This window comes from Armigeres subalbatus, chromosome 3 (genome assembly GCF_024139115.2).
Source record: "Armigeres subalbatus isolate Guangzhou_Male chromosome 3, GZ_Asu_2, whole genome shotgun sequence".
NCBI lineage: Eukaryota > Metazoa > Arthropoda > Insecta > Diptera > Culicidae > Armigeres > Armigeres subalbatus.
In genome coordinates this window covers 173,556,234-173,574,021 of record NC_085141.1, presented here as the reverse complement: position 1 = coordinate 173,574,021, position 17,788 = coordinate 173,556,234, and the positions used below count along the sequence as shown (strand labels likewise).

The following is a 17,788-nucleotide window of genomic DNA, read 5'->3' as shown; positions in this document are numbered from 1 at the left end:
GCGCTACCGCCCGCGCTGCGTCCTTCTCCTCCAGAATCTGTCTGCACTCTTCGTCGAACCAATCGTTCCGTCGACTTCGACCCATATACCCGACGTTGTTCTCCGCTGCATCGTTAATGGCTGCTTTGACTGTATTCCAGCAGTCCTCAAGAGGGGCCCCATTGAGCTCACCCTCTTCCGGCAACGCTGCCTCGAGATGCTGCGCGTATGCAGTGGCGACATAAGGTTGCTTCAGTCGCTCTAGGTCGTACCGCGGGGGTCGTCGGTACCGAACATTGTTGATGACGGATAGTTTTGGGCGCAGTTTAACCATCACCAGATAGTGGTCAGAGTCGATGTTAGCGCCACGATATGTCCTGACGTCGATAATGTCGGAGAAGTGCCGTCCATCAATCAGAACGTGGTCGATTTGTGATTCTGTCTGCAGCGGTGATCTCCAGGTGTACCGATACGGGAGGCTGTGTTGGAAGTAGGTGCTGCGAATGGCCATATTCTTGGAGGCGGCGAAATCAATTAGTCGTAGGCCGTTTTCGTTCGTCAGCCGGTGAGCGCTGAACTTTCCAATAGTCGGTCTAAACTCCTCCTCTTGGCCAACCTGAGCGATCAAATCTCCTATGATGATTTTGACGTCGTGGCTTGGGCAGCTGTCGTACTCACGTTCCAACTGCGCGTAGAATGCGTCCTTATCATCATCAGTGCTTCCGGAGTGTGGGCTATGGACGTTGATTATGCTAAAGTTGAAGAACCGGCCTTTGATCCTCAACCTGCACATTCTTTCATTGATCGGCCACCACCCGATCACGCGCCTTTGCATATCGCCCATCACTATGAAAGCTGTTCCCAGCTCGTGTGTGTTGCCGCAGCTCTGGTAGATGGTATGATTACCTCTAAACGTTCGCACCATTGATCCCTTCCAACAAACCTTCTGCAGCGCTACGATGCCGAATCCACGGTCCTTGAGCACATCGTATGCGTGTGCTCCCGATGAAGTTGAGAGATTTGCAGTTCCACGAACCGAGTATCCAATCGCTAGTCCCTTTTCGTCGCAGTGGTCTTCGCCGATGGTTCCGGTCCGTACTCTCTTGTTGATTGTTCGTTGCTTATGATTTTTTAAAGGCTGGCTTGCAGGGCCTGACACCAAACCCCCTAAATTTCCGGAGGACCATTCCTCCTTATTTCCGGTGGACCATGGTGCACAGTTTCACTTAGAGTCCCTCGCTGGCACTCGAACGATGATCAGCCGCCCCTAACATGGAGAACAGACGCTGTTGTGAGCCGATCCTGACATGGAGAACAGACGCTCAATAAGATTTGCACCTCCGGAGAGCAGCAAACCCCCCCTTCCCTGTCAGCATACGACCATAGTTCCCACCGGGGTTGGTTACCCGATCTTCCCTAAGGTTGCTCGTATCCCGGCCAGCACCGCGGGGAGGTAGGGATAGGAGTTGCTGGGTAAGAGGCTAAGGACCGCGAGATGGGGTCTATTTTATTCGGGTACGCGAAGTACCAATGGTACGCTTTACCCAGCATTTGCCGTGCCAAATATTCCCTATTATATTATTGCCTATTATATGAAGGTCATTTTGGATGTCAATTGAAATTAGCACTCGAAGTCCGGTGTTGAACTTAATCTAGAATTAAAAAAAACACCTAAATAAAGAATAAAAAAAAGCATTCGAAGTTCTTCCTAGTATTGGTATTTTCACGAAAAAATCTGTGGAGTTTCAACGTGATGAGTTGGAGATATCTAACGAATAATTCTGCGGACTTCTTCGACATATTTTTTTAATTATAGATCACCAGAGTGACAAATTTTGAATGGTGGCGCGCCAATGCAAAAATGAATCATTTGTTTGAGAAACTGCATAAGTCCATTTTACACTATTTCGAGAAAACAACAAAAAACTGTTTTTGAACAAATTTGCACCGAATCTTTCGATTTCTTCGATACAGATCAATAGTCTTTGACAAAACTCAACACCCTGGGGCACTTTCAGTGCAAAAAATGTAAGCAGTACTCCACAATTGCACTTCAAAGTACGTGGACATATGTAGTTTCTCAAACAAACGAAAAAAAATTCATACATTCCAGAACAAACTTTTTTTTTGTATTTTTTGCCAGAATACGTATTTTTGAACTAGGATTCGGAATATATAAAAGTCTCATTTTGGCCAAAAATGTTACATATGCAGTTTCTCAAACAAACGGTTCAAATGTCATCGGCAGTAGCGTGGTGCGACGGCGCACACCTTTACAAGAAAGCACAGTTTAAATATATTTCGCTTTAAAAAATAGTGGGATCGTTTTAATATTGCGTTTATTTGAATGCTTCAAATATGTGCATGAAAATACATTTAGTATCCTAACATATTATCATCTGTGTACACCCAACCAGAGAATGCATAATTTTATCTTGCATTAGTTTCATGCACAGATTCTCATAAGTTGGAGGAACCAACGAAAGCTGTTTTGATTTTTTTATTTTTTTATTTATGGATCCTGTACACCTCCGGTGGTGCAAAGCGTCGACTTGAAAGATCTCCATCCTGAGCGATGCCCGGCTATCGCTTTAACCTGTTGCCAGGTTAGATTTCGGTCGACTTCTTTTATTTCTTTATTGAGGCTTCTCCGCCATGAGCCTCTGGGTCTGCCTCTGCTGCGATGTCCCGCTGGGTTCCAGTCTAATGCTTGCTTACAGATTTCGTTTCCGCCCCTACGTAGAGTGTGGCCGACCCAGCCCCACTTCCGATCCCGAATTTCTGTTGTTATCGGCCTCTGGTGACAACGACGATGGAGCTCGTTGTTTGAGATCCAGTTGTGAGGCCACCAGGCCCGAATTATATACCGCAGGCATCTGTTAATGAATACCTGCAGCCGTTGAGTGTTCTCCACTGATACACACCATGTTTCGCTAGCGTTTAACAGCACAGATTTCACGTTAGAGTTGAAAATTCGTATTTTGGTGCGTTCACTTATCTGCCTGTTTTTCCAGATATTTCTTAAACTCGCAAAGGCAGCCCTTGCTTTCTTGATCCGTGCGCCTATGTCGATCTTGGTACCGCCGTCTGACGCCATTTGGCTACCAAGATATTGGAAGCTTTCAACATTCTCCACTGGTTGTAAGCTGTTTTGATGTATTGAACAAAACCAAATTGATACAAAATGCTTAATGCAATGAATGTCACAACTTTTGTTTTGAGTGTAAACTAAAGAAGAATTAAAACATATTTTCTTTGGGACGGTTGGCCTGTGGAGTGGATTGTTGACACTTATATACCTTTTAGGCATTCAAAACATAAATACAAAAATCCCAGCCGGATGACACCATCTATGCTTCTGGCTCCAGCATAAAATTCACGTTATTATTTTGCTGTGGGCGTTATTTTCTGATACAATATTGTTACCAAATATTCAAATTTGTTTTGCACCGTACTAACCGTGTTGTGTTGAATGACGGTCTTATTACAATTAAATTGAAAATCGAACACATTTTTCACGGCACGGAATAGGTGGTATATAACGATAATAGTAATAAAATCATTCAAATCGCTCAACAACAATTACCCCATCACAGAAAATTAGTCCTGAAATGATGTTTTTGTTTGCTAATTTTGAATTGTCAGTGGGGCCCACCGCGCGCTAACCCCAGAGATGTTAGCCACCATTTTTTCCCATTGGATAGATAGGTGATGACAGTAGGGTGAAAAATCCCCAACTTTTTTTTATTCTTAACTGATTTTGACCTTTAAAAAAAATATTTAGCTCGTTTTTAGTGGAATGTTTTCACTGTCATAAATAAGACGAGTTTAGCACAATTCCATTTAATTACACCACACCATCAACTATTAGGTCGTCGATTCGACCAAGTCGAGTCAAGTACGAGACACTGAAGACGACCTTACAGTTGAGGTCGAAATACGTATATGTAAAAGTATTACGAGGTGGTCTAATTAAATGGAATTGTGCTAAACTCGTCTTATGACAGTGGTTTTGGCTATTTACCCACCAAACGATAACCTGTTTTAAAAGTAGAAAGAGAATTGGGATTGGTTCAGAAATAATCCCGGAATCGAGTAAGGTAGGTTTTTTTTTTAACCGAATAATTTTGCTGAAAGTCCTGAAACTCATCTTTTAGTATTCATAGTTCATAATATCACGAGTTAAATAGAGCTTATTTCAAGTCTCCTGGGTGGGCGAACCTGTCGGCAGCACTCCGGGAAGTTGCACCTTTTTTATGTGATCTGACACCCGTCTTGCGACGTTAATTTAAGCTTCTAAAGTAAAATATTTACCAACTATAGGTAGAAAAAAAAAATAATGTGTTGATTTCGGGAAAATTGTGTACACTAGACTTTAAAAATAAAGTTCCATCGATCAAGAGATAAAGCATATGAAAGGTAATTTCAAGCTGGGATGAAGCCGAATAGCCTCATCATAAAGTTTTGATAAATGAATAGTCTTATCCCAGATATATGTGGTCCCACAGTAAACAAATCTGTAAAGTTCTAAAGGAGTTATTAATAACCCGACTTGATTTTTTGTCAAGTAAAACTTTTTACAATTTTCCGTGTTTTGCCTTCAATACATCAAAAACGAAAATCTTGTATTGTACGAAATTTTCACGTGATTGCCTCGTAGCCTGAAAAGGTAATAAGGTGCAAACTAATACAAACTGTTAAACCCTATTTCATTGCGGTGAGATATACAGGGGTTAGGCAAAATGATTGAGATAGGCAAAATTTGGCCCAAATTCAAATCCTTATAACTTTTTGAAAAATTGATGAAATTGGACAAAACCAGAAGCATTCGACGGCAAATTTAGTCAAGATTTAGGAACATGCACGGTCACGAATACTGGCCACCGGACACCGGAGATGTTCCGGATTTTCGGAGGCCATGTCAAAAACACATTTTTCTGCCGCTCGTATTTTTGTGTGGTTTGAAGTTACATCGATAAACACTATTTTCCTAGAAACTAGATCTTATTGAAAATTGAATGCGGGCGGTTGCGCTAAGATCCGTTGAAAAACATCCGAGATATGGCCATTTCAGTAAACCTGCACACTTAAAATAAATCGCCGAATTCGGTAAAATTTTACCGAAATCTCAACAGCAGAACTGTTCGGTAAATAATTTAACTGATTTTCGGTGATTTTGACAGTTGAGCAATGGAAAAAATACAAAAAAATCTGTAAAATAAATTACCGAACAGTTCTGCTGTTGAGATTTCGGTAAAATTTACCGAATACGGTGAAATGAGTTAAGTGTGTGGTTCCGGATATTATGGTCAATTATGTATATCCTTCCAATCGCGTAAATATTATCCAGTATCATATCAATATTGGTATCAAACTTCAAGATTTTTCATGGAGATGCTTCATTAAGCATATGCAGGACGATCAGTTGCCCTGACCGCTCTGTAGTAGGTTCCAGGTGCCCCGGGGAAGTGTCCAATTTGAAAAAAAGGTTCAGATCGCTATCAATATGGGTATCAAACTTCAAGATTTTTCATGAAGATGCTTCAAGAAGCATATTCAGGATGATCAGTTGCTCTGACCGCTCTGTAGTAGGTTCCAGGTGCCCTGGGGGAAGTGGCCAATTTGAAAAACGTTCAGAACCCTATCAATATGGGTATCAAACTTCAAGATTTTTCATGGAGCTGCTTCAGGGCGCATATTCAGGATGATCAGTTGCCCTGACCACTCTGTAGTAGGTTCCAGGTGCCCCGGGGGAAGTGGCCAATTTGAAAAACGTTCAGAACCCCATCAATATGGGTATCAAACTTCAAGATTTTTGGAGGTGATACTTTTAAATCCATTTTAGAACAAGAAGCTGTCATGACCAATCTGTAGTAGGTTCCAGGTGTCCTGAGGAAGTGGCCAATTTGTAAAATGTTCGAAACCATATCAAAATGAGTATCAAAGTTCAAGGTTTTTCATGAAGATGCTTTTGGACTCTCCTGTCGAATAGAGTTCGCCGCAGCACGAAGTTGACCATCTACAAAACGCTCATTAGACTGGTCTACCTCTATGGCCACAAAAATTGGATGTTGCTGGCGAAGAACCAACGCGCCCTTGGAGTTTCCGAATGGAAGGTGTTCCGAATGGTGGGGTGCAGATGGAAGACAATGGAGGTGCTGGTGGAGGTCAATGAACCAAGAGTTGTAACTGTTAGGAGAACTACCCACACGGTACAATTTTGGCGGTTACGGTGGGCCAAGCAAGAAGCCAGAATGTCAGACGACAACCCGATTGAGATGATGCTTCGATAATAATCCGACCGGTACAAGAAGTGGATGGATCGGATGGATCGGTGGATCGACGATATTGATAGGGTTCTGAAAGTTTTTCAAATTGGCCACTTCCCCCGGGGCACCTTGAACCCACTACAGAGTGGTCAGAGCAACTGATCATCCTGAATATGCTTCCTGAAGCATCTCCATAAAAAATCTTGAAGTTTGATACCCATATTGATAGGGTTCTGAACGTTTTTCAAATTGGCCACTTCCCCCGGGGCACCTGGAAGCTACTACAGAGTGGTTAGCGCAACTGATCATCTTGAATATGCTTCCTGAAGCATCTTCATGAAAAATCTTGAATTTTGATACCCATATTGATAGGGTTCTGAACGTTTTTCAAATTGGCCACTTCCCTCGGGGCACCTTCAACCCAGTACAGAGTGGTCAGAGCAACTGATCACCCTGAATATGCTTCCTGAAGCATCTCCATAAAAAATCTTGAAGTTTGATACCCATATTGATAGGGTTCTGAACGTTTTTCAAATTGGCCACTTCCCCCGGGGCACCTGGAAGCTACTACAGAGTGGTTAGCGCAACTGATCATCTTGAATATGCTTCCTGAAGCATCTTCATGAAAAATCTTGAAGTTTGATACCCATATTGATAGGGTTCTGAACGTTTTTCAAATTGGCCACTTCCCTCGGGGCACCTTGAACCCACTACAGAGTGGTCAGAGCAACTGATCACCCTAAATATGCTTCCTGAAGCATCTCCATAAAAAATCTTGAAGTTTGATACCCATATTGATAGGGTTGTGAACGTTTTTCAAATTGGCCGCTTCCCCCGGGGCACCTGGAACCTACTACAGAGTGGTTAGCGCAACTGATCATCCTGAATATGCTTCCTGAAGCATCTTCATGAAAAATCTTGAAGTTTGATACCCATATTGATAGGGTTCTGAACATTTTTCAAATTGGCCACTTCCCCCGGGGCACCTGGAACCTACTACAGAGTGGTCAGGGCAACTGATCGTCCTGAATATGCTTCCTGAAGCATCCCCATGAAAAATCTTGAAGTTTGATACCCATATTGATAGGGTTCTGAACGTTTTTCAAATTGGCCACTTCCTCGGGGCACCTGGAACCTACTACAGAGTGGTCAGAGCAACTGATCATCCTGAATATGCTTCCTGAAGCATCTTCATAAAAAAATTTTGAAGTTTGATACCCATATTCATAGGGTTCTAAACGTTTTTCAAAATGGATACTTCCCCCGGGGTACCTGGAAGCTACTACAGAGTGGTTAGCGCAACTGATCATCCTGAATATGCTTCCTGAAGCATCTTCATGAAAAATCTTGAAGTTTGATACCCATATTGATAGGGTTCTGAACGTTTTTCAAATTGGCCACTTCCCCGGGGCACCTGGAACCTACTACAGAGCGGTCAGGGCAACTGATCGTCCTGAATATGCTTCCTGAAGCATCTCCATGAAAAATCTTGAAGTTTGATACCAATATTGATATGGTACCGGATAATATATACGTGATTGGATGGATAAACATAACTGACCATAGTATCCGGAACCAGCTTTACTGAAATGGCCGTATCTCGGATGTTTTTCAACGGATCTTAGTGCAACCGCCCGCATTCAATTTTCAATAAGATCTAGTTTCTAGGAAAATAGTGTTTATCGATGTAACTTCAAACCACACAAAAATACGAGCGGCAAAAAAAATGTGTTTTTGACATGGCCTCCGAAAATCCGGAACATCTCCGGTGTCCGGTGGCCAATATTCGTGACCGTGCATGTTCCTAAATCTTGACTAAATTTGCCGTCGAATGCTTTCAATTTTGTCCAATTCAATCAATTTTTCAAAAAGTTATAAGGATTTGAATTTGGGCCAAATTTTGCCTATCTCAATCATTTTGCCTAACCCCTGTATATTCAATGTCTGCTTGTGTAGGCGCATTAAGCTACATAATATCGCCGCCTGTGAAAATGAAAATCGATGGAAAATACTTCCCTTCAAATCGCTGGGGCTTGCTGATGTTTACAGCTGATTGTGGTTTAATCATGGTATCCCACTGCAAAATACTCGTGTCCTTGACAATGTCCTTATTATAAGACAGCCTTTATTTATCTTCGTAGCTTTCACTGAGCACAGTACGCAAATTGCAGCATCGACTGGAGACACACTTGTCAACTCTGTTTATGTTCCATCCGATACCACCGTAGTATGGTTATTGCCAGGATAAATGTGCTGATGGTTGTTGATGACTTTTAGTAGTTGTTTTCTTCAGTTCAATTGGATCGATTTTATACTTTAATAAATCGACAAGTGCGAGAAATCAGAATAATAGCATAGTCGAGAAAAAACGTGTAGACATTGAAGCGTATTTGTTTCATTATTAAAGATTATCATTTATTAATAATCCTATATTAACTGTATTCATTTATATATTTGTCACCAATCAGTAGAATATCATTTGTTACATTTGTTTGCTTTTTTTTACAACTTCGTATTACATTATAATCATTATTTTCATATTTAACCTTCTGTCTATGCTCAAAAAACTTACGTTGTCTGTGCTCTGGGGTCAAATTGACCCCAAATTGAAATTGCTATAGCTTTTTAATTATTTGGCCAATTTTGGATTTTTTCGACTCTTTCGAAAGATAATTGATTCATCTTTTAGATCGTAATCAAAGATTGACTATAGGTAGGCGGGTACATCGCGGGGAGGAGTTTTTGTGAAAAAGGGTACAAAAACAGTGGTTTTTATGCTTATTTTACTTATATCTGAAAATCCTACCCATTTGAACTGCACCTTTTTGAAAAGTTTATGCAAGAAGGCGTATTGGACATGAGCCATTGCTTAGTTTAGAACTTGGCCGCTAGGTGGTGATATATTTGAATTCATTATTTTAGACTACTCAAGATATTCCGATATATGGAATTTTCCACATTGTAAATATTCTTATCGCACAAATTTGAAATTTGTTAAAATGATGTCTTAAGCAAAGGTCGTCTGGTGGGAATGGACTGTCTTGTGACGGAAAAAATAATTAGGAATTTTAAAAATAGGCGGCGCTAGTGTTTTAAATTTCCTAATATTTTTTTCCGTCACAAGACAGTCCTTTCCTTTCAGACGAACTTAGTTAAAGACGTCATCTTTACAAATTTCAAATTTGTTCGATAAGAATATTTACAATGTGAAAAATTCCATATATCGGAATATCTTGAGTAGTCTAAAATAATGAATTCAAATATACCACCATCTAGCGGCCAAGTTCTAAACTAAGCAATGCCTCATGTCAAAACATACGCCTTCCTGCATAACCTTTTTGAAAAGGTGCAGTTCAAAATGGGTAGGATTTTCAGATATAAGAAAAATAAGCAAAAAAATCACTGTTTTTGTTCCCGTTTGCACGAAAACCCCTCCCCGCGATGTACACGCCCAACTATAGTAAATCTTTGGTTACTACCTTAAAGATGATTAAATAATCTTTCGAAACAGCCCAAAAAATCCCAAATTGGCCAAACAATAAAAAAGTTATAACAATTTCAATTTGGGGTCAATTTGACAGAGCACAGACAACGTAAGTTTTTTGAAAAAAGTACACTGTAGCGTTTATTTTCAAGATTTTTCAAACGAATTTGCACCTAATGGACAGATCTTGGCGAGTTTAACCAAACTTCCAGAAATTAGGAGAATTGGTTGAAAATTAGAAAAAAAAATGGCAGCCTTTCAAAGTGGCCTGGGGTCATATTGACCCCAGAGCACAGACAAAAGGGTTAAATACGAATAGGAATTCAAAAATATTGTATAGACCTTTTGGTAAAATTCATTATTTCTTCATGTTCATAACAAACTATTATTATTCGATCGGCATTTTAGCTTAATTAGCGCGATACTAGCTTTATATAAATATGATTGCACAAAATCAGTGTTCGTCTTATTCTTCGCTCTAGCTCACTTTCCGGACTGATATTCGATAAGTAGAACATGTTATTTGAAGCGTAAGAAACATTTCTATTTTTATTAAAGGTTTTTTAACCAATTTATTTTGTTTAAGGCATACTAGGGGAACGGTTCGGCACTTCATCCCATAGCACCTTTTCCATCCCATCAAAAACAAAGCAATGAAAAGGAATTTGGTTTGTTTCTTATTTTTGTTATTTTTTTCACCAGTAAGCACGTGTGTTAGCAAAAAGAAGCGATGAGATTGGTGCTGTATTTCTTTGTTTTGCGATGAGATGAATATACGTTCAGTGAGATGGAAAACGGAACAGTTCCCCAATATGTTTATAGGCTTTAGTCGCTCTCGATTTTAATATAAGTTTTTTACAAATAAAAATAAAAATGGTTTGTATAACCCAACCGGTGGATTTCATACAGATTCCCCTTACACAGAATTGACATCAAATTGAAATTTCCATGAAGAATAAGAAATTTTCTTTAAAAATTGAAGAAATTGTCAATTAAGAAATCAGGGTATAAGTAATAAATAAATATAAAATATCCGTAAATAATGCAAAATTTCCATACCTAAACATTGAATAATTTTCCATAATAAAAATCTTTCAGCACTTTTTAAAGAAAGCACTATAAAGAAATCAAAATTTTCCACTGTAAAAAATACAAAATTTCCATGAATAAATAAAAAGCAATAAACAATTGCAAAATTTTCCGCAAAAATTTTTTTTCCTTAAAAAAGCAAATACTTTTTACAAAAAAAAATTCAATAAAAAATAAGAAAATATCTACAAAAAGTAGAAAAAAGCCATAACGATAAACGCTTTTAAAGAAGAGGTCATTTATGAAAAATACTGAATTTTATTGCTTTTTTATATTTTTTCAATTGCTATTTTCATATTTTTTATTGCCCTTTATTGATTTTTGTAGAAAGTTTTTGATTTTTTGGGGAATAAGAATATTTTTTTAGTGGAAAATTTTGTAATTTATTGCTAATTTTGATTTATTTATGGAAATTTTGTATTTTTTACCGTGGAAAATTTTGATTTCTCCATGGATTTTTTTTAAATAATTGCAATTTTTGCTTTCAAAAGTGCTTAGAGTAGAGTGGGGCAAGAGTGCGCGTGGGGTAAGAGTACTTTTTCGATTTTTTGAAGTAATAAAAAAAGATAAAATAGCAGCACTGCATCAGTTTGACAGATATTCTGGCCAACTATTATCATGTGTAATTGTAAACGATTTGAATAAACAACAAGGGAGATATGGAGTTAGATAACTTTTTGGTCATTTTGCTGAAAATAATTGGATTTCCGCAACTAGTATTTCATTACCATATATACGTTTTTTTTTTTTTTTTTTGTCTTTATTAAAGAGACTTTCAGCCCGAGGCTGGCTCGTCTCCGTCCATATATACGTTTAATCAGGTGAACATTATACCATTTCGATAACCTATAGTATAGAGTACTTTATGGTACAGAACACCAATCCGGTTGGTTTTCCAAGAAGTCAAAACGACGATACTTTTCGGCTCTTTCAGTCTTTATGATAAGATAAAACGGGTTTTGCTATCCGACTATCCGACGTTTCGCTGTTCATTACACCTTCTTCAGGGATTTAGAGGCTGCGTTATTGATTTACAAATAGGGTAGGACTGTATAACATTCTTTTGAATGCAATTTATGCAAACTTTCTGTTATTTGGTAGTCAAAAACCGTAAATGCATTGCCTGTGAGTCGTCATATGAAAATATTGCAGAGAACACGTAATTAGGTCACGAAAAAATGGGTTTCAACAAGTGCCTGGGCAAAACGACCCACCTTAATGTATAACATAACTGTAGGGTCGTGGGTTCGAGTCACATCGAAGGAAAAGTGGTTACCTCCAATACATTTTTCAAATCAATATCTTCCGCATAATGTACATATTCACATATGAGTTTTCACAACATTGTTAAATAACAAAGACGTTTTATATACCTCACAAGGCCGATACAAATATTTAAAGCCAATTATGTCCCCCCCCCTTGGATTTTTTGCACAAAAAAAAATCGGATAATTTTGAGGATTTTCAAAACATTCTTAAACAAATCCGAGGAGTTTTTTGAGCACCCCACCCTCCTTGACATTTCGGAGACCAGGACATAATTTTAATTAAATATTTGTAACAGCCTAAAGTAGATAAAATACCTAATTTCGTGTCGCTTGTAAGCATTTTTATTGTAATTGATCTCTCAGGAGCCGTATATAAATATACTTTAGGGATATTAAGTGTCTCACATACGCTCTTATACTAACGTTGTTTTATTTATTTTCTCATTTTAGGATGTTGTGTCTTAATGGAGACGTCTGTAAATCGTGTTAGGATGCCGACTGATTTCGGCGCAATTCTACTGGCAAAGAAAATTCGAAAAAAAAGCGGCTTTTACTTCATTGCTGCTATATCAGTAGACTTATGTTCATATGTCTTGAAGTGATGCTTGAGTTGTGATGAATAGAAGTGGAGTTCAAAAATAAGAAAAATAACAAAGGAATATCATGATGGTAGAAGTTAAGTGAAAATGTCATCTGCAGTGCTTGGTTCCTTCAATGGGGGATGATGACGTTCGTCAAATACTGTGAAGAATGGCAGTATCGAAGAAATTCAATGCCACAATGATCCAACAAAAGATTTTCATGAGGCAGATTTTCTGCTGCCACTGGTCGAGAAAACGAAAACCCTGGAAAATGGTTGCTGCCATGCTGGCAATTATCGCTCTGGCGCTGCCAACCGTCCATGGGGAGTGTCGACGGCAAGATGTTCGAGAGTGCGAAGCGATTTGTGTTTCCATCGGTTCGGAAGGCCAAGTGAAGAACGACAGCTACACCGGTGTCGGTGCCCAGCTGGATACAAATCAGTGGAAGTGTGAATTGAGAATTATTGTGATTTTACCAGCCAATACAAGTATCGAAGCGTCATCGCCACGGGTCCATCCGGTGCTGCTGAAGGCGGAGGATTACATTAGAGCGCAGCAAATTATTCCTGGATCGGTGGCAATACGGTGGATATTTTACGATGATAAATGCGACCAGGCCAGGGCAACTGTCTCAGCGATGGATGGCACGGGTAGAGATTGTGGCCATGTCATTCTCGGACCGGCATGTGATCTATCCCTTGGTAAGTGAATAAGTCTTCCATGTGATGCACGGGGCGTTAATATTATGCCATTTCGCTAAATGTTTACTAATCGGGACTTGATGAAAAACAAGATACTTTGCACGTCACTATTCAATGAAGTGTGAATAAGTAGAACGGTTGCTACCTTCTCCATTTAGATTTCTCCGAGTTAATTATGTGTTTCACCAGAGATCATAAATAAGTAAGGACGCAACGTGTATTCTTTGGATTTAAAAAAAATCGTTTTCATAAAAACCCTAGAAGCCGATTATTTATAAGAGGTCGAATTTTGAAAAATGTGTCTATTCCTTAGATTGTTGATAATGACGTAGTCGTATAGCCTAAGATAAATGACTGGATTCATGCAAGGGACGTAATAATACCGACCTGAACGCAAATTCAAAGTCTGAAATCTTTCGTTGAACTCATTTGCATGAACAAAAATGTTCAATTTTTTCTCCCTAATTAAAGAGCGTTCTAGAAAGATGTTATCTAATGAGCATTTTGTGATGATCTTGTGATAGCCAGCATAGTTCATATTTAATTCAAGTTTGGAAGCCGTGGCTATACAACAAAAACAAAAATAAAATGTTTTTCAATGACGAATATCGTAATTGTAATTGTAATTTATCAGTCTTCACCCTGGCCGACACCATCCTCCCTTCTTCTTCTTCTTATTGGCATTACACATCCCCACACTGGGATAGAGCCGCCTCGCAGCTTAGTGTTCATTAAGCACTTCCACAGAAACTGCGAGGTTTCTAAGCCAAGCTACCATTTTTGCGTTCGTATATCATGAAGCTAGCACGATGACATTTTTATGCCCAGGGAAGTCGAGACAATTTCCAATCCGAAAATTGTCTACACAGTATCAATTTTTGTGTAAATTTACGTTTATTTTCATGCACATGTCTGGAGCATAAAAATAAACGTAAGTCGTAATAAACGTAGTCATGCGTAATTACATGACATGTATTTTTAACTGAATCTATCCAATCGTTTAATTTTACTCGATCATGTAAATTTAAACAATGATTTAATTTTACATTTCGTTTACGGTGTTTTATTTTAGATTTGGAATTTTTATCAGAAAAAAATGACTTAAATGAACGATCTAAGCCACCATTTCAGAACCCAAAGCATTATATAGTCCTCAATGAGAATATTCCTGGAAGAGAAAACGAAATTCCAAATATATGAACGCAGATATATATATTCATTCAATTCAATGGTAATTCTAAATATTTGTGATAGCTTTATTGAAATAAAATGACGAGCTTCATAAATTTTATTTGTTTATTCATACAGTTAAATATGTAGCAGTCTTAATAATAGCAGTAGTGTCAGGCTCCCGTTACTTCAAGGTTCTACAACGCAGAATATGCAGAATCCTGGCTATCCGGAATGCAAGTGTGGTGTCATATGTTTTGCCATCGACTTAACATTTTGATTCAGCGCAATTCAACGAATCGCAAGTCAACAAAATAGAACAACGGAAAATACGACTTGACTTCAAATAGAAGTCTCGCTTAACTTTTCAAAAGGACCTAAGTAACATTTTTTTCATGATTTAATTTGAGTACTGCAATCAAAATCTTTCATGTTGTTCTGTAAATTGCGCTATTCTAATTAATTCATGAAAAAATGTTACTTAGGTCCTTTTGAAAAGTTAAGCGAGAAGTGTCGTTGAAAAGTAGATTCCTTTTATATTACTCGTAAAATTTGTACCGTGTACGAGTATCCAAAATCACAATTGTACACTTAGGGCACTTTTGGAAATTGCTGACTTGCGTATTGCAGATCAATTTTTCCCATCTTCGAAACAAGCTTTGCAAAATTTACAGTTAATATTGTCTCAACAAATAACCACCTCACTAAGTAAAAAAAAAACTGAAGTGAACTTGTGGCATCTACTATTTCTGCTTGCTTATGTTACTATAATTTTACACGACGATTGAAAATTAAATCAAAATTGATTGAAAATTCAACGTATCACCATTTATTTTTAAAGTAGCAGTTGAAAAAGACGCTGTACTGTGAAAACATGTCAAATAAAATTTAAAATTATGTGTTTTTCGATGCTCTTATTATGTGCATTAAAATACACGTAATTTTCAATCGAATTCAAGTTTCAATAAGTTTATTATTACAGCAATTAAAAAATCTACTTAATTTTCAATCAAATTCCTGATTCAATCAATTTATTATTACATCGTTTCTAGTTTACATGTCGTGTAAATTTCATTATTTTTTGCTGTGCGGGAATCGAACCCAGCCACCCTCAGCATGGTCTTGCTTTGTAGCCGCGCGTCTTACCGTACGGCTAAGGAGGGCCCCTCACCCTCCTCCCATCTACACTTAAGTTAGGTGAAAACCTACCAAGCTTTCAACCACATAACATATAGGCATCTTCGCCGTGGAATGTGGTCCTTTCATGATTTTGAAACGCTAGCAAACATAGCGGTTGAAGTCAAGCTTTACTGTACCTACAACGCGCATAAAACAGAGCAGCATCGCATGTTTTGCTGATTCTTTCTTTTGTCTTGGATATACGGGAAGGCCTTTCGTCGATTGTTGATACACAAAGAGCCTGTTTTGTTTTTCAACGTTAACATGCGCAAGACCGTATCAGGACCGTATAGTACACCAGTTTTCAACCACAAGTAGGCGCTGGACTTAACCAGTCCCACAAGTGTCAGATACATTAAAAGAAAAGAGAGTTGACAGGAAAGGGAAAGATTAGTGGAGACGAGTTGCGTTTGCTGAAAAGAGACAATGAATTATGATTAGTATGGTAATTGTGCACCGCGTAGGGATGCTGTTCCTTGGATCCCTAGATGATTCCATGCCTTTCTGTCAACCGGTAGCTGTAACCACGTCTATATAGGCTGGCATTGAATGGACCAGATGGTATAGTAATGATCTGGTCCGTTGTCGAACGGCCGTCAACGAAGCCGGTTTGATAACTTCCCACGAATTCATTCACTAATGGTGACAGACGACGGAAGATGATCTGGGATATCACTTTGTAGACGGCATTAAGGATGGTGATCGTTCGAAAGTTCTCACACTTTCTTGTAGATGGGGAAAATAACCCCTTCATTCCACTCCTCCGGTAGCTGCTCAATCTACCAGATTTTGACTCTTAGTTTGGGCAGGCAAGTGGCCAGCTTTTCCGGGCCCATATTGATACCAATACCATCCTTACCAGCTGCTTCACTGGTCTTTAGCTGTTGGATGGTATCCTTAACTCCCCTCAAGGTGGGGGCTGGTTGGCTTCCATCGTCCGCTGAACTGACGCAGTCATCTCCTCCGTTGGCTTGACTTTCACTGCCTGTACTCTCAGCGCCATTTAAATGTTCCTCATTGTGCTGCTTCCACCTTTCGATCACCACACGTTCGTAAGTCAACATCTTCTTCTTCTTCTTCTTCTGGGCATTACATCCCCACACTGGGACAGAGCCGCCTCGCAGCTTAGTGTTCATTAAGCACTTCCACAGTTATTAACTGCGAGGTTTCTAAGCCAGGTTACCATTTTTGCATTCGTATATCATGAGGCTAGCACGATGATACTTTTATGCCCAGGGAAGTCGAGACAATTTTCAATCCGAAAATTGCCTAGACCGGCACCGGGAATCGAACCCAGCCACCCTCAGCATGGTCTTGCTTTGTAGCCGCGCGTCTTACCGCACGGCTAAGGAGGGCCCCCAAGTCAACATGCTCCATCCTTATCCCGGCACATTTCGACTCGCGACACGAAGCCTTTGCGGGATGCATTTAGCTTCTGATAGAACTTGCGTGTTTCTTGAGAACGGCACAGCTGTTCCATCTCCTCGCACTATGCTTCTTCCAGGCGGCGTTGCTTCTCCTGAAAAAGGCGGGTCTGCTGTCTCCGCTTCCGTTTATAACGTTCCACGTTCTGCCGGGTACATTGCTGCAGCGCGACCGCCCGCGTTGCGTTCTTTTCCTCCAGAATCTGTGTGCATTCTTCGTCGAACCAATCGTTCCGTCGACTTCATTCCACATACCCGACGTTGTTCTCCGCTGTGTCGTTAATAGCTGCTTTAACTGTATTCCGGCAGTCCTCAAGAGGGACCCCATCGAGCCTACCCTCTTCCGGCAACGCTGCCTCGAAATGCTGCGCTTATGCAGTGGCGACAATAGGTTGCTTCAGTCGCTCTAGGTCGTACCGCGGCGGTCGTAGATATTAAAGCCACTTAAGAAACATTCCAAACACTGGACAACTGTGCTCCAGAGATATGTCACATTTAGAACAAAATAAAATCAAATCAGTTTCACGAAAACTATCACCCAATTCCACGCATCGTCTGTTTCTCTGTGATTAAAATATAAAATTACTCGTTACATAACTACGTAGAAACTTTTGTCCTTCCTATTTCTCTCAGTCTTATTCTAT

The 17,788-nt window shown here is 39.4% G+C and overlaps 1 protein-coding gene across 1 annotated transcript in view; it reads left to right on the top strand.

Annotated features, from left to right (window-relative positions):
* The first annotated feature begins 12,941 nt into the window (after positions 1 to 12,941).
* LOC134222143 (atrial natriuretic peptide receptor 3) overlaps positions 12,942 to 17,788 on the top strand; it is a 75,677-nt gene continuing 70,830 nt past the window's right edge. The window contains exon 1 of the mRNA XM_062701287.1: positions 12,942 to 13,371. Within this exon, the coding sequence (XP_062557271.1) occupies positions 12,942 to 13,371 (430 nt within the window). The remainder of the gene's footprint in view (positions 13,372 to 17,788) is intronic.